Genomic DNA, 25,369 nt, shown 5'->3' with positions numbered 1-25,369 from the left:
ATTTGGGGATTTTGAATTTGGAAGGTTTTCAGCTCTAGCCTTCCTGGTATGTTGGTAAACTTAAGAGTATTTAGCTAAACTGAAAGCAGTGCTACTGCTTTTTCATTTGCTGCTGCACTAAATATAGAGCTTTACGGCACCTATTGCTGTTTTGGTGTCCTAATCTACCGTTTCTAATTCTACATTTCCTCTGAAATATTTTCTGGATTTCTGGGCAGCACTGAGAATGATAAATACTGGTTTTAGGGATCCAAGGGTATCTACTTCAGAATTAAAAGCTCATCCTGCATAGAATGAGTCTCCTCTGAGTCTTGCAGACTTCAAGGAGACTGCATGCAAGTTCAATGACTTCTGCAAAATTGAAGTCTCTGGCTTGTACTTGTCATTTCATTGTGTGCGGAATTATCATCTTCCTCAGACTTCTTTGCCAAATAAATTGCTTTTCATCTCCTCTCTGTGTTCTGGGTAAGAAAGCAGCAGCATGTTGAGGTTAATTCAGAAAAGGGAAAAAAAAAAAAAGGAGCAGATTGTTTGGAGAGCTAAGAGTTAAAGTATTTTTAAGAGTTTTCTTGGATATGGAATCATTTTTGTGGCTTCCAAGTTTTAAAAGCTCTGTAAAAGTCAGACCTTAGTATTCTAAGAATGTTCAGCTCTTTCTCTAAGCGAGAAATAAATGCACCTATGCCTGCTTTTTTTTTTTTTTTTTCCTTTTTTTTTTTGTTAGGTGGACTGAGGAACTCTGCAAACTTTGAATTGCAGTGGGTTTTGTATACTGATCATTTGCCTCTCAGGCATCTTGTGCTAACTAATGCTTCTTTTAGACAGTATCCATCAGCGGCAGTTTGAAAACTTGTTGGTGTTTGTTTTACATCCTGAGCATCTCTCCATGCACATCTCTCCCCAGGTGGGCTGTCACTCCCCACCGAGCTGGCAAGATCCAGAGCTTCCCTCTAACCTTCCCCCTGCCGGCAGCCAGTGCCTTTGTGGAGTAGGGAAGAGGGTGATGGGCTGCTCAACCAAGAACATCCCATAGGCAAGCTGCTCCATGCCTTGGATCCAAATCCTCACCCACTCTTAAGCTATGGTGAAGAGGTGGGGCAGCAGCAAGATGAATCAAGCACAAAACACTGGAAAGTTGCTTGTATGGGCTCTTCTTCCCAGTCCCTCCACTGCAACTCCAGTTCATGATCCCGTTACCGCCAAAGGAGAGGAGCAGAGAGGACAAGCATAGCAGAGAGTGGCTGAAAAGGCCAGTGCTGAGGTGGCGTTCTGGCCACAGGATGGCTACATGTTGACTGTAGAAGCAGAGTGAGTTTTATATTAAGTCCTGGTGCCAGATCGCCTGGTCTGTATGTACTGTGTTGTGGTTATAACTGTGTCTCTTGATTTTAAGAGACTTAACTCCATGTACTCAGGATTTTCTTGTTCTTTGGTTTGGGACAACTGTGTCTTGAGTGATACATCAACTTCATATGATTAGAGGAGACTTTGCTTTTAGCCTACTATTACTCCATTTTGCTTTATCTGCGTTGTTGGTTTATAATTCAGACGTTTTCTTTTTCTGCACAGATGTCTCCTAGAGGTTTAGTCAACGTGGGCAATTTACAGCTCAGTTTGTTTTAAACTTCTGTTGAGATATAGTAAATGGATGAGGTAAATCTCAGGGCACTGCACATCTGGCTTACCCAGGCAATGAAACACATTGAGTGGAAACTTCAGGAAATTAAAATATAAACTTCCCTGCCCCTTTTCCTGCAGGGGCAGGAGAGGGGATGGGTCTGCCTGCTTGCATACACCATTATGGTATGTTAACACTTTCAGTACTCAGAGATACGTTATATTTCCCTCCTGCTTGAGCCTTTGCAGTCAGGCAGCAGCATCGCGGGTAAATGCGATGCCTTGGGATTTGTATGTTCATGACCTGGGAGGTCAAAACCTTCCTGTAATATATACGCTGGCATCCAAGAAAGCTTATCGTCTGGAAGGCCCCTGTTTGAACTTTTGTCAGCAAACTGTCTCTTCTTCTGCTGTTCTTTCCCTTGGGACTGAAAAGATTGCTTTTAAAGGAGATCCCACGTTTTAGATTAGCATGCCCTAAAACCAAAACTTCTCCGAAATCCCTTAGGCAAACAGAGCATTTTGTTCCAGTGTTTTCAAAATGAGAGAAGAAGACAGTGAGCCTCATGCCGTTCCTCCAGGATTACTCAAGTGCTGTCATGCTTTTAAACTCAACAAGTCTGACTCTAGTATTTTACATACTCTTATGTGCATTGCGTGTATTCAGCCCTGGCTTGGCATTTTGTGACTAAGATAAATGGACAGCACTTATCAATGCATGTTACAGTGACTTTTTTTTTTTTTTTAAGTGTATCTTGTTTCTGATTTCATATGAAAAGTCTGAGAACGATATTACAAAGACAGGGCATAATTCACATTCTAAGCCCATGTGCCAAAAAAAAAAAAATGTATCTGCCACATTTTAAAATGCTGAATTAAAAATATGTGTTCAGCTAGGCGTAGCTGGCCTCCCTCCTTGGGAGCAACCCTGGAGCATGAATTGTTACATATGGGCAGCAGCCATCTGAAAGAAAAATTTAGATCAACAAATATATAGACAATGAGAGAACTGATTCAGGACCATAAAAGTCCACTAGATCCTGGAGTCTTGACCACCTCTGTAATTCAGACTGTAAGACTGCATCCAGATATTACTGCAGAGAGCATAAAAACAGGGCATTCGCACAATTAATGCAGATGTTGGCAAGCTTTTGTAAGGGCCACTAATTCATTCGTATGACTTCCTCTCTCCCTCAAGGGTTCTTATACTTGACCTGTTACTACCACATGGTCTTTAACTAAAGAATTAAAGCCAGATGCCTTGTAGCTAGGTCTGCCTTTGTTAAGTATCCCTTATAAATCGTGTGGGTTTTTTCTATGCAACAGAGAGATCCTACATGAGAACTTTTAAAAATTCTTAAATAATTAAGGCTGAAAGGTTTCTAACCTAAGAGTTGATGTGTCCTAGAGGAACAATAAAAATTTTATAGTCACTGTGCTGAGAAATACTGTTTACTCTAGCTTTTTATTATCCTGGGTCTGCAAATGTTTCTGATCAATGTTTAGGTTGGAGGTAAAATCATTCTAAAAAGACGTTTTTCTTTAACATAAATCTAAATGTCATGTAATGCATTTGGGATATAGGTGGAAAGTTTTGTGTGTTGCTTTATTGGAATTAGCTTAACTGCATTGACAAACAAAGGGAAATTGAAAGAAACAGAAGTACCTTTGGGTAATTCTAAGGAAATCTTTGTCTGATACTATTTTCACTTGAGACTAATTCCGTTTCCCAGTTCTAGATGTTTTTGGTTTCAACACGAAGGTTAGGTTAGCTGTAGCATTTCCTGCAGAATGGCTGGAGCTGTCCAAAACATGGGGGTTTGTTTGCATGTTTTAATAGGAAGAAATATTCATCCTTTAGTGTTGTTAATCTGTTTTTGGTTGAGCTTATTAGCCGACTTCTTGCTAAAACTGCTCCTCTTTTTTTAAAAATTCAAGTTTAGTCAAGACAGTTTCACAGCCATAAGAGCAGGGTGTCAGAGCCAGCTCTCCTGGGTCTCTTTTAGAAAGAGACTTTTTTGGCATCAGTTTCTTGTTTTGGTTTGGGTTTTTTTTAGTTATTATTTTTACATCCTCGTTGTTCAGCCAAGCTGTGCAGAGGAGTTTCTTTTTCTAAGGTTTGCCTTTTGGGAATTGCACCTTGAGTAATTGATTATAACTAAGGAAGGAAACTCATTAAGAATTTTCTTGTTAGCCAACAGCTTTATGCAAAGCTTCCACATTCTGATGGAGTATGGAGCTTGTTTATTGCACCTATGGCTGTGATGAGCTGAGTGCTCTGCAAGGAAAATTAATTATGTATTCCCTGGTGTAGCCATAGCAAGATTTAATGCAAGAAATAAGGTTTGATGCTTTTAACGCTAGTTAAGTCAAATACTACTTTTCTAACTTCTTGCCTCAGTCCTTCTGTTTCAAATTGGAATAAGCCAGTTCAGATGAGTTATACTTAAAAGCATGGAGTGTTTAGAAACATGGATGATGGAAAAAGAAGAATCCTCTTAGAAATACAGTGACATGCTTCTTTTATTGTTTATAAATGCATTTCATGCCTTATGGACAGACACAGCCCCTGGCCCTGGCAAATTACAGTCTTAGAGCATATTGAGGATCTTAATCTAGGGTGTTCTTCCCAGTTTTTAAGACAGGGCAAGAAGGAGTGCCCCTGACGGAGACCTGAATGAGTCAAAACCTGTTGGGAAACGTAATCCACTTTTCTTCCTCTTTGAGGAGCTCTTCTCCTAACACTGCTACAGCCCAACAACAGTTTTGTGCACTGGTAATGTAAATAGAGCGTCCTGTAACGCAGTTAACTTTTCTTAATTACGAATTGCATGCTCTTCTCTCTAAGTGAATTTTTCAGTAGGTCTGCTTAGCCAGAATCTCATTTGCTATGCAATTTACAACTACGTCAGAAATCACGCTGGCCCCCAGAGCACAAGGAAGAATTTCTGGTTGTTTCTAATCTGGTTACTGTTACCAGACTCCTCAGAGTAATTGTTTGCAAGTTATGGAATGCCATTTGGTCTGAAAAATAAAATTGTTCTGAAGCGTGTTCCCTTGTTCCCTTCCTGTCCCCCTCCCTGCTCTCTGTGTGCGTCTTGTCCATGGAGGCAATCTTAAATTTTCCATTCTGATGTCATTCTTTTTTTTTTCTCTCTCTTTTTTCCCCTCTTCTTTCAGTCCACAGCCATGAGCGAACCACAATGCTACTACAATGAAACCATTGCCTTCTTTTATAACCGAAGTGGAAAATATCTAGCCACTGAATGGAACACTGTCAGCAAGCTTGTAATGGGACTGGGGATTACCGTCTGCATCTTCATAATGCTGGCTAACCTCTTGGTTATGGTGGCTATTTATGTCAACCGTCGATTCCACTTTCCTATTTATTACTTAATGGCCAACTTAGCCGCTGCGGACTTTTTTGCAGGGCTGGCCTACTTTTACTTAATGTTCAACACGGGACCTAACACTAGAAGATTGACTGTAAGCACCTGGCTTCTCCGTCAGGGTCTCATTGACACTAGCCTGACAGCCTCTGTAGCCAACTTGTTGGCCATTGCTATTGAGCGACACATTACAGTTTTCCGAATGCAGCTACATACTCGGATGAGCAACCGGCGAGTGGTGGTCGTAATTGTTGTTATCTGGACTATGGCCATCGTCATGGGCGCCATACCAAGTGTCGGATGGAACTGTATTTGTGATATCACTCACTGCTCCAACATGGCACCGCTCTATAGTGACTCCTACCTGGTCTTCTGGGCTATTTTCAACCTGGTCACTTTTGTGGTCATGGTTGTCCTATATGCTCATATCTTTGGGTACGTCCGCCAAAGGACTATGAGAATGTCCAGACACAGTTCTGGACCCCGCAGGAATCGGGACACCATGATGAGCCTCCTGAAGACTGTGGTCATTGTGCTTGGTAAGTGCTTACTTTGCCTCCTCTGTTCTCCCCGCTCTGTTTCTTATCAGGTGATTTCAGTAATGCATGTCCAGCTTCTGGCAGGTTGGCAGCGTTTGAAAGACACTAGAAGAGGTGGGGGCAATAAGAACTCCCAGGATTTATTCCTGTGTTGGGACTGTCAAGCTTAGTTACAGAAGTGGGTGTCAGAGACTCGGTCACTCAGCCCTGTAACATGAAACTGATGAAAATCCAGTACTTCCAGGTAGAAGGTGGTGATTTTTTGCAGCAATGCATGTTTAAAACCTGTTGAAGCAACCTGTCTTGTACAGTATTCACCCTTTTGCCTTTGAAGATGCCAAATGTCTGCAACCTTAAACTAGTACAGGGAAAGCTCAATCTTCCGCTGAAGTACCACCTCTAATTCTGCTTTTTGCCATTATAAAAAGGTACAATGTGTATTCAGGCAGTGCTCCCGTGTCTGGAGAACAACGAGGGGCTACAGACTATAGATGAAAAGATTTTGCATGTTAAGCAGGCCTGCATGTACCGTTTGCTCAGGTCTGTGATGCTTGGCAGGTCTGCGTGTCAGCCAGTTTGCTAATACAGAAAAGCAGTATGTGGGGCACTGGTGCGCTTCAGCGCTCTGCTCAGGAGGTGGCTGAGCAGAAAGACAGGGCTTGGAAAACAGGAAAACATGAGGCAAATACCACGACACGTTTTGGAGTCAGAAGGTTCCTGTCTTTTTGTGGATGGCTGTATTTGGTTTTTGCCTGGGGCTCCCGGTTTCCTTATGCAAAAGCAGAGCCTGGATACTGGGTACCATTCCCTGGTGATTTTCGTTGCAGTTTGTTCTGCTCTTTGTTGCTGCAGATGACAGTGAGCTGCAGGCAGGCAGGAATGGTACTAGTTGTCTCCTTGTCCCAGCCTGCGCTCCCGCTCATGAGGTTCTGTAGCCTCAGCTATGCAGGTCTCTTGGAATCCTACTGATCCTTTCGCATCGTGAGGTTGTCTAGTAGTCCATAAATGCAACAGTACACAATCTGCAAAGCCCAAAACTCAGCCCCAGTTCTTGCTTTGACTTCCTGATTTCCATGGCTTTACACCGTGACCTGTGCTTTCCAGCAGCTACTGTCTGCACGAACATGGCGGAACAGTCACAGAGATTTGGTGTGAATCACTGTGTCAACTCGTGTTTGTTTAAGAATGTACGTTTTGCTCTCTGGCCTAGTGATTAGCTTTGTAACTGGAATATGAACTGTGTAGTTGACTAACCTGTTCAGCCATCGATAAGTCATATTCCTACATGTCCTGCTCTTCTCTTCAGGGAAAGAATCTCCATGAGTTTTGCAGGGGAGGCTGTAGTGGTGGGTAAAACCTCTTCTGACTGCCTGGTGCTTCGGAAATCTGTTCATCCAGACCTCCATGATCCTCCTTGCAGAAGGCAAGATGAGGTTAAGAACACACTTCTGCTCATACAGCAGTGGACTGTCTCAGACTTTAAAAAAAAAAAAAAAGGGAAATAGTAAATGCTTATACCAGTGCAATGCAGAGTTTTAGGAATAAATAAATAGCAAATGGCAGCTAATCCCAAGCATACATAGGACTAGAATTCTGTGTGCAGCTGAAAGGGTAGGTAGTGACTGCACTCTCCTCTGTCCTCCTAGGAGCAGAGGTCACAGGGAAGATGTACAGGCCACTTAGTGAGGCCACAGCAGTAGAAGTGTGCAAGAAACATAGAATAGCCCTTTTTTTTTCCCCTAATAAGGACCTTATTTTTTCTAAGTATTGTTCTGGAAACGTTGGAACAACTTTAAGTAGCAACAGCCAAACTGAAAGTGACTCAAGTTTAGCTGCTAATGTCATTCAGCAGTATCTGATTCCTCATTGAGGCTATTTGGAGTAAGATTTTTCAGGACTGCAGGTAGCACATACTAAAGCTTCCTTCAAAATTCAAAGAGAATTTATTTCTTTTTACTGGTGCAGTTAGATGTATTCAGTGCTGTGCACATACTCTGCTCTAACACCTCTTCTAATCTGCATAAAATACCATGTACAGAGATTTACACCATTACCAATACAGGTAATGTATTACTTTATTAAATCTGTTTGAAGAAAGCAAAGGCAATCCCAGACTATGACACTCTTCATCCTGTGTTTGGATCTCCCGTGTCAGTATTATTTTGAAAAGCGTTGTTTTTTTCAAAGCAATGTGGTTTCCTTGGTTGGAGGAGGTCAGTCATCAGGCTATAGTGTAAAGAAGCAGCAAGGCTTTTGCCTCCCTATCACCCGTGAGACATAGTCAAATAAAAATGACTGGGAAACAGCAGTACATTGTTTTTTAAAATAATAATTAAAAAAAAATAGCCTGAAGCCAAGAATCAGGCATGGAGGCAACCACAGGGACTTTTGGGAGGTTAAATGTTCGTACATCAGGGCGTTAAGCAGGCTGCTAGCTGAACCAGGGGAAAAGTTCATTGGTTGCCATCAGCTGCTGAGTGCCATCCCATATTACTGAATTTGCACTTCCTATGGAGGATTGTTTTGTGGTTCTAAAGAAAAAATGCTAAGCATGCCTCACCGTACTGGTTAGGTGATGTCTCAGTTTGGAGTAGAAGGGTCGGTCAGCCTGTTGATCAGGTGAGTGTGCTGGTGCTCAGGCACTGCTTGCAGCCTGCTTGCAAGTCTGGCTTAAAATATTCACAAGCAGAAGATTTAATTCCAGGTGTCATACTTCCTGAGTGCATTCTTGCAAAGGTAGTCAATTCATATTGCTGCAAGTTTATCTGCTTCAGCTTTGGGAAGGTGGGTGTCTTAGGCTGCCTGGAGCAGCTTACGGAATGCATATCTTATGCTATCTGGTTTGTTCTGCATTGGTGAACCTCAGTAACACAGAGGAAGAGACTCCCTCACTTTTTTAATGGTGCAGATCAGGGTAATACCTTGCTGTTTGAGGCAGAAACCAACCTTTTGCTGTGGGGGAGGAGGGGAAAGGAAGTGTTCAGTTTATTCTGAAGATCCCTCTCCCTCCTCTCCTGCCAGACAGCTGAGTGGGGAAGGGAGCTGGTGTGTGTCAGCCCACTTACCCAGGAGGAGTCAAATGTATTTTGGAGAAGAGAGAGGGTGCCTTGGGAACCAAGGGAAAACAGAGCTGGGAGTCTGAGTAAACCTATGAGCGTTGGCAGGGGGAGGCAAACCAGTCCTCATCTTAGGATCTTTGTTAAGATGCTGCTCGGCCATAAGTAACCCCCTTGTGATTTGGGCAGCAAGGAACTGTTCAGACTTCCATAAACGGGTCTTCCCAAAGTCGTCCTGCTGGCTGTACTCCCTGGCAAAGCCTCGCTGCCGCAAGGAGAAGATCATCTTTTCCCCTGTCCCCATCCATGCTACATTTCGGGGGAGGGAATTAACACAAGAGCTTCTTGTTCATTAGCTGCCTGACACTGCCTGCCCTCCTCGCGCCTTGCCGCCTTGCTGCACGAGGAGAAGACCTGCCCTGACGGGGTTGTGGTCCTCCTGGCGGCGATGCCGTCAGCATGTGCGGGGTGGATGCCAGCCACCTCTGACAAGGGGGCATTTGTCTGGGGAGGGCTATGGCTGCTCGGCACGCTGGCTGGAGCGGTCGGGATCTGGCACACTGCGTCATCCCGCGGAGCCAGTGGGATGCTGGATCCTAGCAACAAGTCAAAAGCAGAGAACAGATTTTTTTTTATTATTTTTTTTTTTCTCCCCTTTTCATGCCCTTTTGTTTTTTTTTCCTTGAGTAAAATATTTTAAACAGAAGGAAGTGATTTCATAGTTGGGCCCTTTTTTTCTTTTAACAAGGCTGCTTTTGAAAGTAACAAGGAACATAAAGCTCTTTCTCTAGAGCAGGCCTTTTCTTTGCGCTGGGGCTAAGGCAGGGCTGATCTGTGTACGGCACATAGCCCTAAAATCGAGTCTGGTTTGCCTTGCAGCTCAGTGACGCTTTGCCTTTCACCACCCGCACGTGTTACATTTAAATGAGCAATCAAGGGTACAGGCAGAAACCCAGCAGGTATGGCAGCTGAAGCTGGCATCCTCCCTTCCATCCTCCGTGTTTTTTAATTTTGTGTTTAAGGACAAAGTAAACGTTTTCTGGTGAAGGCCATAGTTAGACCCTGGATGCATTTGGCTGGTCAAATGCAGGTTTGGCCCCAAAATGGATGATAATACCCAACTACTGTTTTAAGAAGCGGTGAAAGCACCGAAAAAGAATTTCAGAGCTCAAGGATGGAAAAACTAGCTCTGCTCTGGATTTCGATGGCCTGGGATAAGTCATGAAAGGCTAAGGTTTTTCAGGGGTTCTTAAATACCTGCATTCGTAGATAACTGCTGGCTTAGATCATTATTGTTGGAAAGTTAGCCTGTATGTTCTCCTGCCTATAAGCTGATTAAACAACCATTCCTAATTTGTCAGCTATTGTTTGTACAATGTGGATAACTCTTCCCTGTACCTCCATACACCTTCTTCTCTATTTAGAAGTTATACTGTGAGATTATGATACTGAAGTTTTTAACTGAATTTTAAATAACAATAATAGCAACAACCCTGCTTATGTGTACTTTATCAATCCTGACAATTACTCTCCTGTGTCGGGTGAGTTCTCCATGGTGTTTGGCCAAAATCAGGCATGACTGTTGAGCCAAGCACCACAGCTAGCTCCTAGGATGCAGGAAGAGCAAGCAACAAATTCATGATTGCTTACCATTTATGTTCCTGGAATTTAAAAAAGCACATGGACCTTTCCTGCCTGTAAGACCATCCACTTTGTTTGGAGGAATGTAGTTTATTCTGTAAGATTGGGAAAGTAATGTGGACAGAGATAAAAAAGAGAAGGTTCTTCTTGTATAAACTGCTTTAATTTAAAGTATTCTTACTGTGTTTGAAGAGAGTCCCTTACTTATTATAAAGCAGTAAATGCAAGGAAAACATCTGGAAGTTCAGTATAAGCATCTGGAAGGGTAGAACTGCTCAGCAACAGCTTTTTTTCCTGCCCTCTCTTTCTGCTACAGTCAGGAATTGCATGAGAGACTTATTTTTGTGCTTTTGTAGCTTTTCTTTTACCTATTTCTAGGTACCAAATAGGGGTGGAAAGCAGCAAATAACTATGGTAATGCACGTGAGTGTCAACATATGCTGTAGCCAGACAGTTAAGCAAATAAAGTGCACTATTGATAACTTTAACCTTTCTGGATGATTGACGGATGTGCAGCATTTCATTCCAAGATCAAAAACATGAAATTCTGTGGAGACACATTTTTTAGAAGATGTTTTTAATATCAACACTGTCTCTTCTGGCATGTGGTCTGCGTTTTATCTCCCTTCTTCCCCTCATGCAGTAAGAGCACTTGATTTTCAGTAGAAAATAAAAAGACTGTGAAATAGGGCTACAGTCTGAATGACAGCACCCTGTGTTTTGCCAGAGGCATGTCTGTATTTCCATACCCCTCATGCAGTGTCGGGTGGTTAACTGGCATGGCCTGTCTTCATCGGCCTCCAAGTCGTAAGGCTTTGACCTACCTAAGCCTTATTAACTTTATTTCACCAGTCACCAACTAAGTGGTCCTGGGCCAAGATGAAGATCATCTAGTCTAGACAGAGGTTGGTTATGGCATCATTTGAACTTTGGCAGACTGTCCCTGCACATGGAAAGTTGTTCTGGCGCGCCAAAGCAACATCAGCCCTGGTAGCGCAATGCAACTGATAAGAGGATCTTTTGGAGAGGCCAGGGTTTAACTCTGGGCCCTGTGACTGGAAGATGACAACTTCATCTGTTCGCCTCCTCCCTGAGGAGTCCCGCTGGCATGAAGTCCTGCCAAGCTCTCCAGCAGCCTTTTCCCTGAGATGTCTGAAAATGATGACATCGTCTTAGCTTGGAGATGTCCAAGATGTGGCAGTGGCCCTGTTTGGAGAAGATCAGCATCCAGTTGTGGTTTGTTTTTTTTTTTCCTTGATGTTATTACATTTTTTTTAGAGAGATCTGGGCTGGGCAGTGAGATCAGGCTGGCTTTCAGGTGAGAGCAGCACATTTCACAGCTTCTTCTCTTGAAGCAGGGGAACGTGAAGCCATAAATACCAGGTTACTCTGTGGCTAGCACGAGGGGCTCATTCAGATTCACCAACCCTGCCCGACCCCTGCGTCACAGTAATGTCACTCGGGTCTTGATTTAGTCCTGATGGAAAAACAAGGCAATAAACTCTGGAACTGGCGCTGGCAATATGAGTCTGAGCATCAATGACTTTCTGTTCTAGCACACAGGGTTGTAGTTATGTGCAGTCCCAGTGTTTTTAGATAAGTATATTTTAAAAGTGCATAAACTGTGAATTTAACCCACAGTCGAGTAAACTGGGAAATGGTGGCTGATGCCTGTAGTCTAAATTCAGTGCTCTTCATAGATTTTGTAAGATTAATTCTTATTACCGTTGTATGGAGACGGAAGGTTATAACAAGTGCTTTCAGAGTTGCAATGTGACAGCAATACTTTCAAGCTATATCATCAAATATTTGCATGAACAAGTGAAATCTTCTTTAAAATTATCCTGTAAGATTTTATTTTTTTTTCTATCACACACTATCCTACAGGATTTTTGATGGCTTGGATTTCTTTCTCTTTTCTTAGTGGAAGTCCTCAAGAGTAGTTGTGATTGCTCTTCAGAAGCTTCTTTGGAGGAAAACAACACATGCAGTTTGGGGTGGGGGTGGCTACCAGGGCTTGCTGTTACTGCTTATAATGTATTATCTTTATTTTTATTTTCCATGCATCTTAATGACAATTTGGTATTGACTTTAAAAAAAGTGTACATTCAGCTCGCAAGTAGGTGAAGCAGAATGGAAGTCTCAGTATTATTATTGCTTGTGTTTGTTAGAAGAATTCATTGTGAAATCATTCAAATTTAATAACAGAAAATAAAATTTTCATGATGTCTGTTATCCATAATGAATGGACTAATGTTTTTATGTTCATACAAGTAAATGTCCATATTCTTATTTTCTTGATAAATATAGCTTGATTTCTGTATGAGACAGATCCAGCACTGTTTTATAAAAGGAAGACAAATTGTCACAAAGAACTATTAAAAAGTAGTTACGTTTCATCAGCAGGTTTTCTGCTTTCAGTTAAAATAATGGAGGCATGAAAAATTGCTAGAGATCTAAGCTGTAATCTGTACGTAATTATGCAATATTTGGAGTGTGTCTTAAATTTAAGACCCTTTGGACTTGCATAGGATGTTTCTTGCTTGCTTGTATTTTCCTGCCGCTAGTAAAAACGATACTATGTGTGTGTGCTCTCTGACAATCTGTCTCTCTAAATCTCACTCACTGATCATTTTTATTGTCATTTATAGTCCTGCAAATGAATTCCAGTTGATCTTTTTGAATCTTGTCCGGTAGCCCCAAACCAAATCTCTTCGCACTACTGCTTGGATGGCGAGGATATTGAAAGGAAAAAGAATAAGGAAGCACAGCGTCTGGAAATTACACTGTGATCAGTTTGTTTGTGTGATAAACTTCATAAATAGCTTTCTTTTTCAAAACAAGCCCATGCAAGCACTCCTTGCTGAAGCAGAATTGTTGGTGCCTTTGATCCAGGCAGCTCTTCCTCAGAACCCAGAGCCTCGCCAAGTGTGTTGGGAGTCTCATTCTAAATGTTTTGCTTAATTTCTTCGCTCACTCTCCCAACTAAATTTATTACATCCCCAGCTAAATCCAATACATCCCTGGTAACTGTCTTTTCCCTAAAGTATTCCAGGTATCCCTGTGTAGGTCATCTCTTCACCCTGGGGAAACCATTTGCAAGTTTCCCCCTTCTTTCCCCCTTTAGTTGAGAATAAGTATTATTTATTTTCATTTGAGATCCTTTGAAACTGTGCTTTGAGGAACTTCCATCATTTCCCAAGGCAGGAATGTGGTTTTATTTTATTTCGGTTTTGAAGGGGGAAAATCCCTCTAGTAAATCCATTCCTTTACATACGATGGAAATGAGGCCTTGTTTAATAAAAGATTTTCCCCTGACTTCGGTATAAATTATTACCTTATAGGGAAGAAATAAATTTAAAGGGCAAAGGAAAGCTCTGTGCGTTCTTCCAAGAATGGCCAGGGAGAGATAAACCTTGAGTAGTTCTTCATGTTTAGCTTTTGATTAAAAAAAATAAAATAACAAAATATTTAAAAAAAATACAATTGCTTGCATAGGTTGTCTCTTACTTCCGAAAGACTTCTAAAAATGAATTGCAATAGCAAAAGTAGATATTCTTCTGAACAAGGCCAAGGGAATTGATTTTGATTTTGATTTTTCTTTATGAATAATAGGATTTGGAAATCACACCTTTACCCCCAAGCACTAGAATCCAGCCTTTTCTGTTGGACCCAGGTGAAATAACAAACTGCTGGCTAAGGAGTGAAATTCACTTAGTGAAAATCTTCACTAAACCCAGATCAATTAGTACCATATCTCACTCTGCTGTCTGACTCCACTTAGCAGTGCTGCATCCACGAGTGGGTACTTGTCAACCTGGGCTTCTCCAAAATAGTGGCAGTGGGGATGTGTTGCAGTACATTGGCTCTAACCCAGAGGTCTTGATAAACTTTGAGAAAAACTGAAGGCCCAGGGTAGAAATTGTTACGAAGGAAAAAAAAATTGAAAATCAGCATGTGCAGGAAGAGTTACATGTAAAATGTCAGCACATGACCAAGACCTACTGATCTTGGACTTTTTGAGCTGAATTTTTTGGGACTGAAGATGGGAATCTATCCTTTAGAAGCGGCAACAATAATGCTTGTACAATATGACTGCATGCAAGATAACATTTTTTGTCCTTTGGAAGCATGTAGTTGCATGGGAAGTTTGATTCTCAATGTTTTGCTTAATTTCTTCACTGACTCCCTGGGTTAAATTTCTTGCATCCTTATGGAAAATCTGGGGTAGGGTCATCTGTGTCCAGCTGCTGACTTGTGTTTTCATCTTTGAGATACCATTTGTCCTTCATGTGTTTAAGAGAAAACCCATCAACTGCTGCTAAGCCAAACTTACTGCTAGACCTCAGTTTGAGAAACTATGTGAACAAAAATGCCAACTGTTAACTTGTTGCATTGCAAAACCGCATTCAATGAGGCATTGAACAATCATTTGTTCCCACCAGTGGAAAACACAGAGCACAAGAGGCTGTTTTGTGGGAGCAGAGAAGTGGTGCTCCTTCTTATGCGTTGCTTCATTGCACATAAGCAGTGTCAGTAAGTGTTATGGGTTGTGTGTTTTTCTGGGGTAATCCGTGAAAACAGAATACCATTTTAAACCATAAATTATTTTTTGCCTTTATAGTTTTGATGAAACTACGGCTCTTAACATCCAAACACAAAGTTATTGCTAGTGGAAAAGCTTGCTGAGACGTCTGAGGTACAGCAGCTGGTCTGTGGAGTGGGAGGTGGTCAGCAGTGAGCGACAGCCTTCAAACAACAGCCTTCGTGCTTCCATCCTTTCAGTCTCAGCATGTTCAAGGAAAAGGCTTAGTTTGTGCATTTTTTTAATAAATGTATTTTGAACCTGAATGCGATTCTGAGCTCTTCTGGTTCTGGTTTATTAGCAGAACAGCTTCCTATTTTCCTGGTTCATACAGCTGGGGATGCTGTTGCTGAGCTCACAGGAGGACTGCTTTTTTTTCTTTTGTCTTTCAGACAAAGGTCTTTTTTGTTTGGTTAGTTGAGGGTTTTTTTCTTTTTTTTTGCCTTTTTTTTTTTTATTTTAACTTTTTCCCCAGCCGTTCCATGGGTAAGTTTCTGCACACACTTACCCATTTGGTGCTGTTCTTTAAAGCTGAAAGCAACAACAGCAACAGAAAATCCTCATGCTTTCTGCAGTTCTCATTCAGGAATGAGAACTTCGTGCCACCTTTCCACTTTGCTCAGCCTAAAAAAAAGTCTCTGAAGTTCATTTTCCTTGTATCCACATAGAGAAACACTGATATCACATTCAAGTGTGCTGCTTTTGTATGTAGCAGGTCCACTGGTGGACACATATCGTTTTCCATCAGTGACTAGCCTTAAGTTCTGCATCTGGGGAAGTGAGAACCTAGTCTGGAAAACTGTACCACACATACCTGCCACAGGGCTGGCGGTCTGCTTCTGCGTGCTGATGGCAGGAGAGCAGCCTCTGCGTTGCAGTAGGTTGAAATCGTAATTCCTTGATGTTTGTACTAAAAGCCTATGAGGTTATTTAAAAAAAAAAAGTTTTGGATAAGTTTGAAGGGAGTCAGAGAGAGCACTTCTGTTGCATTTCTTTGTGTTGGAGTAAGAGCTGTCTGCTTGGGTCTTTCTACTTTATTAAAGTACTTGCTATCTGAGGACGAATTTGCTAATACAACCATAGATATGCAAGAACAGTTAAAATTTTTGAAATATCTTCCTTCATGAGAGAAGTCATCATCATCTCCTGAAGAAGAGGGAGGGAATTTAGCTGTTACAAGCAAGAAAAGCTGCCAAGCTCTTGCATTTATCTTCTTCTCATGGAAATTGCTTCCTTTGACCCTGGACTCAGTATCTTCCTTGTTCTCCTAAAAGCAGTTTTGGGAGCTGTTTCCCATCTTCGGATATTGACGTAACCTTAGAAAGAACTTGAACTAACATATGGCATTGATAATTCTCATTTCCCCTTGTTTGAAGTTGCTTTTAAGTGCCCACTTTTTTCTTTTCTAGAAGTACAAGCAGTAACGTAGAGGTGAATTTCCCAAGTAGAATCTGTATATAGAGAGAGAGAAAGAAAAAAAGCTGTGTAAATCTATTGCATAAATGTAGAATGATTGCTGCATTCTTCCTTTAAACAAACTAAAATTGAAAGCTGTAGTTCATAAAAGGAAAACCGAAGGACATTTTTAAAAATACATTAAATAGGTGTAGATATGTAACTGGATTTCCTCGATGGTACGTTGGGTTTTTATAAAGTTGGTTACCTTCAATAATTATCAAACTAAACATATTTAATGACCTATTTTCTACCGAAACAGCATTCTGCTTATATGAGAGAAAAGGGTGCAGTGGAAACCGTGCTCACTCTTCCCAACCCGGAGCGATTGTGCTAACACCCCAAAACAGGCTGTGGTACTGCACGGGGGACCCAGTGTCGCGTGCTGGTCTCCTGTGTGCCACGCTGCCCCTCACAGCCCACCTTCTTTGGTGCTGATGCTATTGCACGTGCAAGTCAGTTAGCTCCCATGAATTGGGAGGAAAAACTTCTACATAACTTGGAAAAAAAAAAAGAAAAAAAGTTCAATTTCAAAGCTTGAACATATGAGGAACAGGCTGGGTTTTTTATTTATCTCGTCAGCTGGTGCACAGAGTGAGGAATGAAGAGTCTGGTGAACAGCAGTATTAAAAAGTCAATTATGATGTGCTTATTAATCAGCAGTGGGTGCTACAAATCCTACTTTTGATATAGACAGGTTACAATTAAAAATTTACCAGTATAGCCATGAGTTTAGGTACATACTTTAAGCAGTGAGGTGTCTACCTTCAGCTTACAACTGTTTAATGGAGAAATGTTTCTTTTAATATGTAGTAAGAAACTGTCAGCTTTAAGTCATGTGTAAAACAGCCCTTTCCTCTCAGTTAGTTGGCAAAGGGGCTGCAAAGAGGCACTTAACTCCAGGCTCATGGATGGGGAAAGGCACAGGCTGAAGGACTAAAGTCGTTTCTTCTCTGCAAACAGAAATGTGTAACGACTTCTATTTGCTTGTACTGCACTGTAGAAAGCAGGGTGGGAGCGATGTGTGGGTGTCTCTAACCCCTGCTTGCACAGGTCAAAACAGAAATTCGTGATAGAAAAGTTGGTTGTCTCGAGCTGGCAGACCTGTAAAGCGTGTCTGCTAGTGTTTGATGTTCAAAGTTGTGTCAGCAGGGCACACAATCATGTTCTGGTTCCTCCTCTGGAGGTAAATAGTGAAATGAAGTTCGTTTCCCAGAAGATCCCTCACCTTTGCCATGCATGTGCCCAAGAAAAAAAAAAAAAGTAAGAATTGCATGGAAGCTAAAGAATATGAAGGCTAAGATTGCCTTTCCACCCTGTAAAAAGCAGTGTATTTTTAGTTTCCAGTGGGTGATCTCTGAAATAATGTCAACGCAGAGAGATATTTGGCACTTTAACTTCTGAATCAAAAGCCTCTGCTCTGCCTGGGTTTCCTACTGACGTTTCCCAGTCTCACCTCCTCAGCAGCTCTCTTGTTGATGTGCTGCTGCACACAAAAGCAACTGCTGCGTATTTCTCAGAGTTCTCATTTGAACAACCTTTTGAGCTTTCCAAGCACATATTGACAGTTTGCAACTGTAAAACTTTGCCCTTGCTGCTCCCCAGAAGAGTGATGGAGTGGGTCAGAAGAGACTACAAGCTTTTCTTCTATAGAATCATAGAAGGTTGGAAGCGACCTTGAAGATCATCTAGTTCCAACCCCTCTGCCATTGGCAGGGACACCTTCCACTAGACCAGGTTGCTCAAACCCTCATCCAACCTGGCCTGAACACCTCCAAGGATGGGGCATCCACAACTTCTCTGGGCAGCCTGTGCCAATATTTCACCACGCACATTATAAAAAATTTCTTCCTTATGTCCAATCAAAATCTACCCTTTTTCACTTTAAAACCACTGCCCCTTGTCCTACCAGTACTCGCCCTTGTAAAAAGTCTCTCTCCTTCTACCTTAAAACGAGAGGTGAACATAGTATCCTTTGGTCCTGGTGACATCCTACGGTGTTTCAGTATCATTCTCCATGTGAGATGGAGAGATTTCTATCATCTTTTCTGCCTGTGAAGGAGATGGAGACGTCACAGTTCGCATTTGAGATAGTTCAGAGTTAAGCTTTCATTTAGCTGCACTAGCCACAAATGAAACCTAGTTGCAGATGTGAGTGTTGAAAAGAGAAGGAGGTTTGCATTGAGATGGATGTCCCTTTCAGGGCCATGGAAGATACTTTTTGAAGAAGGTCTTTAATCTGACTTTGCAGAAATCGCCTGAAATGTAGGTTATGCTGCTAGAAAACACAAATTCCGGTGGGTTAGTCAAAGCGTTTCTGATCTTAATGTGCAGGGTGGACATGGTGGGGTGGTGCACAAGCTTTAAAGGCTAAAAATACAATAAATCTATAAGATGGACTGTAATAGGAAGTAAAGACCTATTCAGGCAAGATGAATAGCTAAATTGGTTGACTTTATTTTGTGATGTATTTTGTTTCAGAGGTTGACTACCCATAGGGTTAATTTGAAGCATGCAGTTGCAAAATGTTTACATCCCCCTTACCCCATGTGCCAGTTCATACCAAGCTGCATTTAGAAAACTGAAGAATCATTTCTCAAGAAAACGTGCTGACTAAAATTCTTGTTCTGAAGCCAATGAGTTAATGATTCATATCAGAGAAAGAGATAACTCTCACTGTTAAGTGAGAGTGGAAGAGATGCAGTATGTTGGTTGCTGAAGCTGATACACTATGTACAGTGTGAAATACAGAAGAAATCAGCGTTTCTGATACTGCTTGGCATAGTTTCTGGAACTTGTGTGAGTGCTCCATGAAGATTTATGACTTTATTTCAACAATGCATCTTTTGGAAGTATCTTTTGTAGTATATAGCAGGTGGAATGTATTCATTGTTCCTTAAAGAGATCATAATTTTTTTTATTACTATTTCAATATACGTGCTTGTTATGTAACATAGCGAAATGTGAAATGAAGCAAATTGGCTTTTCGCTTGCTCTGCTTTATGTTCTGGTTCCAGAATACAGGTTGATCTGCAGGCTTTAGCTCCGAAGACACGAATATCTGGGGGCTTCTTCCTTTTTCTTTCTCAGGCGCACTACGGGCTGGATGATATCTCTGTTGGAACAGCCTGTCAGCCCTAGGTGAGGAGAGAAGATGCAGACTCCCTGAGAGAGCTGTTCATCTGGCAGCTGGCCCTGGTCCCTCCCTCCTAGGTTTCGGCAGGGGCTCCTGCCCACGCCATTCCCACCCTGAGGGAAGGTGCTCGCCTCCGCACCACGGGGACGGGAAATGCACGAAAGGGCTGCCTGCAAAAACTCTCTCTCCTGCTCGGCCCCGTGGCATTGCCCTGCATGTGCCTGTTGTGCATTTTTGCATTTTGCAGCCCATTTCCCAGAAAGCCCTTACCCGCCGGGCAGAAGTAGTGTTGTGGAGGTAGGTATAGGGGTGCTGGGCACCGAGGGACCATCGCTTGCTGCTTGCTTGCTGCCTGAGGTTCAGCTTTGTGGATGGGCTTTACCTTCCAATTGCATTTTGGATTTACTGTCCTTCAACAAGGAGAGAGTAATACCAGAGTTAGACCTTGACGTTCTTCCTGTTGTCACACACATGCACAAAAAAAAGGGTGAAGGGAATGCATATTGGTTAATAGGCTATATGGCTTCTGTAGACCACGAGGATTTAAAATAGTCCTTCACTGAGGATAACCAGCATCAAATCCTTGGCTGTTTATCCAGCATTACGAACGAAATGAGTTGTGCTACTTTCTGTCTTTCCACCAGAAAAGCTTGGCTTGGTTCCGTCTAGAGTGAGGAGGGGTCAATTTAAATAAACAAACAAAGCAAACTAATTAACTGGAAATAATTAACGCAGCGTTCTTTAGATGAGTGCTTCAGCTTTCAGTCCTTTAATCCATCAAACGCCACGTTCACTGCGTGCTGCTGATGAGGAGCAGGAAGCGTTAGGATGCACGGCACTGGCCATGCTTGCCCCACCGAGCAGGCGCGAGCGGTGTGCGTGAAGCCCTACGCACTCAAGAAATGTGACCTTTTAAGCACGTTCCAGAGAACACGGTACTGATTGATGCTGTTTCCCGTGAGATTTTCCTTTTTATTTAAAGTTTTTTGGATTCTTCACCCGCCCTTCCTCTCCCTCCCTCTGTTGTGCCTCTCCGCTCCCTTTCTTTATGAAAAATTTTTATCTCCGTGGCCTTGCCCCTATTTGGCTGGCACGGCAGGAGCAGCACCTCCGAGAGCCAGCCCAGCCACTGCCACGGTGCGTGGGAGCGTGAGCAGTGGGAAGATGTTGCGGGGCCATCACAGCTGGGACCACCCTGACCCACGCATGGTGCTGGTGGCCCCGTTCTCGGGTGCCTCTGAGCCAAGCTGGGCTACCGAGTGATCCTGGCTCGTGGTGCGGCAGAGAAAAGTGATTCCAGGCCTGTTTCCAGAAAGCAAAGCATAGCTGCCTTCCTGCAAACTGTTGTCGTAGGCATCAATAGCCAGTGCATACAGATTTACTCCTGGAAGAAGAGCAAATTATTTTTTCGAGAGTTTTTGCAACCGGACTGTGAAATGGAAGAAGCATTTGTTGCATTTTTACCCTGCCAGCAGCAATACTATTATTTTTTCCAACGCACATTAAGAATAGATGTATTTAAACTGTAAGATTAGATATAATCGAACTGTTATTTTAACGTGCATTGAGATTTAACCTCTTGCATTTCTTTTATGGATATAGATGTTAATTTTACAAGCAAACATAACTTAATTTACAGGGAGCTCTTCATTCAGTATGCTTTTACTGAATTGTTTAAATTTTTCTTTTTCCTAGTTTTTGAAAAGTTTTAGGGTTCGTGTTTGGTTTTTTGTTTGTTTTTGCTGAAATTGCCTGTTTCATACCCTGCAGCTCATCTGCAAGTTGCTTACACTCAGAAGAATTCCTAATTCCCTAGAAACTTTGAGTTGCTAAGAATTAAAAAGAAAGAAACAAACAAATATATTAATTAATTAATTAAAAAAAAACGACCCCCACCACCTCCATTAACTTTGGATATGGAACTTAAAAATTTTTCCCTTGGAAGGTTTAGGAAATAGTGTAATTAAATATTCACCATTGAGCCCTCTTTTTGGTTTATCTCTCTTGACTGAAGGAGAGAACCACCTCAGTAGGAGGAGTACTGAGGAGGAGTACCTTGCCCATGGAGCTGGATAGGAAGACGTTTTAATTCCCAGCTTCTCTGTCTGGGAAGGTCCGAGGGAGCGCACTCCCCTTGGCCACTGGCCGGCACAGGTCTTTTTGCTGCTGTTGCTGCTGAGATTTTGGGGGTTTTTTTTGAGGTTTCTTGCCTCGAGTAGTCCCCTCTGCATCCAGTGGAACCCACAGGCAGTGAGCAGGGCTGAGGCAGGTCTGAGGTGCAGAGGATACAGTTTTTTCTAGGCTTCCTAGAATTTTGGTTGTACTAGGAAGACTGTAGCTCCTCCTCAGTGCTCTGAGAAACTCAATACCAAAAAGATACTTTTCAAAAAAATTATTTTAACTTTTTTTATGATATACTTCCAATTCTTAAGCTCAGGACCTGATTGAGCATCAATAAGTGAAAAAGTAGATTGCACAGAGATAATGGCCAGCCAAGGCTTGATGCAGAAAGAAATTGTGCCTGCTTGAGTATTTCCCTTTGGGAGGGATGTTCAGCCACAGGCATAGCAATTTTCCAGGATACGGTGCATATGACAGCGCATCAAATTTCTGGCATCTCCTTCTCTATTTAAAATGAATGGAGAGAGCTGGATCCAGAGCTGGCTGAAGCGCAAGTACTGCATTCATCCGTGTCAACACCAGGACTTCTCTGTGAACGTTGGTGAAATTGTAGCAGGGACACGAACCAGATTTTAAAATCTGGCCTTGACCTTAAAAAATTATGATGAAATGTATTAAAACTCTGAGCGTGATCCATTCATAAGCTTTGTACTTTGTGTACCTTTGAAACAATATGCTTTTCTCCCAGAATTTTGAAGAGTGGTTTCCTGCATCAACAGCCTGGGTATCAAGAGTTACCCTTGACTCATACAGTAGACGGAATCTTGCAAAGATGTGTCCATTGCATATTGCACTGAGTGCAGATCTCCCAAAAAATAACAAAAATTACTAAAGAAAATATTATACATGCCAGAGGTTTCATTACAGAAGCTTTGACATCCCTCTTCTCAGTCGAAGTTTTAAGTTCACTTCCTTTTTTTGCTGCTGTTGCTTTCAAACAGGAAAGAAAAAAATTGCATGCGGCAATTTCATTGAGCATCTCTTCAGATGTATGTAAGAAAGCAGAAACCACAACAAATAAAAGAAGTCAGCACAAGCAGAAAGCTTCTGATACTGTTTTAAAGAGTTAAGTTTTTGTTGTTGAGAAATTAGTCTTAGCACAGCGCCTAGAAAAGGTCCTAGTATTCTGATACAATTGTCTGTAAAGCTGCACGTGTGCAATTTTGCAGGCAGCGTTTTGCAATAGAGTGATGTGGTGGAGTTCTGTGTGTGCTGAAATCTGTGACAATAAGAGATGTTTGTCACCACATCTTGAAACCATCTCCCTCACTTCCTTTACATGGACTGACCACTTTTAAAAAAAAAAAAAAAAGCCCACATGCTTGGAAGCTTGGAAGTATATTTTCGTCGTTTGAACACCTTTCTCTTTCATGCCTCAGGAAAGTAAAACGCAAAGTGCTTGGAAAAGACAGGCATGCTTCCAGCATTTTAAAGAGCTGTGAGAGAAGAACTGCTAGGCTAGTGAAAGGTTCAGAAACTTCCTGAACCAACATGAGAGATACCAGTAACAGCAACATCTGGAAATATTTAATTATTTGGTAGCATGCTTCATGTATGAATTGTTCTTTAATTTAGATGGAGAGGACTTGTATTAGATTATTTTCATCAGTTGAGATGAAAGGGTGTGTGTGCATATGGCAGTTTTTGCCCTCAGAATGAGATTTTTCTAGGGATGCCCCATTGCTGTGACCACAGCTGGCCTCGCTGTGGCAGCGTCAACTCTGGCTCCGGGACTTACTTAGAGTTCAAAAGAGCTCGAGAGCTGGTGAACGTGCCTTTGGTCTGCACGTGAAGCCTCCAGTTGCGTCCCGTCCCTGAGTTATTACAAACGCTTGAGAAAAAAAAAAACATTGGCGCAGGTAGTGGGTCTGCACTGGGAAGATGAGCCCCCAAATTCTGGTCATAGCAGTTGATGCTGAACCCCAACAGATGGCTGGGGTAGAGAGTTTGGGTTAGGGCTTGGGTCTGGCTCCAACAAGCAAGGTTTTTGGCTGGCTGGCAATGCCATGATGCCAGGGAGCGTTACGGTAGGTGGACACGACTCTCCCTGAGGAACCACTGTGAACTGCTTAGCCCTTTTCTTTGAGGAAGCCACAAGTGGAGGCTGCTCTGGCTCCTTCTCCTGGTCCCTCCATGGCAGCTTCCAGCAAGAACTCCCAGAGTCCCATCACTGCCCTTGGCATGGGGGCATGCTCGCGTTTTTTGCTTTTGCCACCCCTCAAAACTTAAAAAAACCCTAAACAGTTAGATGTCCTGGAAGCCAGGCAACACAAACACAATGCCACAGCGACATTAAATAACTTCTAGCCCTGCGATAACAAAGTGCTTTTGAAAAGCCGTGCAGTGCTAAATGAGCCAGAGAAAGACATCACTACTCTTCTGTAATTCACGCTCCTTTTCTTCTCCCTGCCTAGCACGTTGCAGATTGCTGGAAGTATGAGTGTTCCCAGAAAAATTAGCAAAGAATTGTGGCAAGGAAGGGTTTTGTCAGCAAGTTTGTGCTGCTGGTTATTCCGCACAGGAAGGAGACAGCTCATGCTCTTGTGATGCCGGCTTAATGGGACAACTTTCCGTAGCGTCACGAAATTCAGAAAGTGCAGCTAGGGAGAAGGACAGAGGGGTGGCAGGTCACGTATAGTCATCTTCTGCTGTAAACAATTTTCGGGGTTGTCTCTTTTTGTCTGTTTTACACGGCTCAAAAGAGCATTTCTGGAGAAAAGAATGATAAGTTTTAAATTGCATCTGTAAACATTTCCACGCGTCTGTTGCAGTGAAGTGCAACGCTTTTACAGATACTGGTGTGCTTTCCTCTGTCTTTCCCTTTCCCTGTGCTGCTTGTACTGTATGTGGTCATCTTGCTGCTTATCTCAAAGCCTCCTGATAGCGTGTACTGCATTTTGCAGACAAACTCCTTTCCCATCCTTTCCCAGCTTTTTGATGTGTATGCTCTTGTGTGCACCCTGCACCATCTACTGCAGTAGGTGACTGAGTTTTCCACTCAAAACCCTTGCATTGCAGCAACATTCAAGCTCAGTCCTGCTGCTAGCAGCAGTGTTTGACAGCCATGACTGAACCCTGGGAGATCTCTGTATTCAGCCCTCTCCCATCAACCCTGAACTCCTGACCAAAGTGACCCTGATGAATACAGGTGTTACGCTGTGATGCAGAATGAGGAGGAGGAGGAGGTGAACAAGATCCAGGCTGTAGATCAGCAACAGGCACTTTAGTTTTCTTTTTTTTCTTTTATGAAGATAATGTATAGCAAATTGCAGTAGCATACAGGGCACTGATGCCAGTGGATGGTCACAGTGGTGGGTACCAGTGACAGGCTTTAATCTCAAGGGACGTTCCCAGGGCAACTCAGAGAAAAAACAAGAGCCAGCACTGTCTGAGAGTGACCCTGTTTATGGCTTGCTGGGGTAAAAATCTCCTGGTTTTGGGAGGAAGCAGGGTCCAGCGGTGCTCCTGCACCTCACCGTTCTTGCTCATTCCCTTCCCCAGGCCTGCACAGCTTGGGTTTTGCAAACTCCCATGGTTTGGGCACTGATGTGGGCTTTTCTGGCTGCAGGTGAGGTGAGAGGAGAGCCAACACCACACGTAAGCCGTGGCAATGAGGGAGGGGGGCAGCTGAATTCCAACCGGGAGTGGCACGTTGGGCACGAGAGCATGAAGCTCCCCAACCCAAGCAGCTCGGTTGGAATCCCAACACGGCGGGCTTTGCAAAGCGCTCAGCTGGCTTCGGACATAGGATCAGCCAAACGCTGATGCAA

The 25,369-nt window shown here is 42.6% G+C and overlaps 1 protein-coding gene across 1 annotated transcript in view; it reads left to right on the top strand.

Annotated features, from left to right (window-relative positions):
• The window catches only part of LPAR1 (lysophosphatidic acid receptor 1), a 48,791-nt gene that overhangs the window by 7,116 nt on the left and 16,306 nt on the right, over positions 1-25,369 (top strand). Inside the window, exon 2 of the mRNA XM_009989404.2 lies at positions 4,798-5,545. Coding sequence (XP_009987706.1) covers positions 4,798-5,545 — 748 coding nt within the window. The remainder of the gene's footprint in view (positions 1-4,797; positions 5,546-25,369) is intronic.

Source organism: Tauraco erythrolophus, chromosome Z, assembly GCF_009769465.1.
Source record: "Tauraco erythrolophus isolate bTauEry1 chromosome Z, bTauEry1.pri, whole genome shotgun sequence".
NCBI classification, from domain to species: Eukaryota; Metazoa; Chordata; class Aves; order Musophagiformes; family Musophagidae; genus Tauraco; species Tauraco erythrolophus.
The sequence above is the reverse complement of the archived record's forward strand: the minus strand, read 5'-3'. Positions and strand labels throughout refer to the sequence as shown.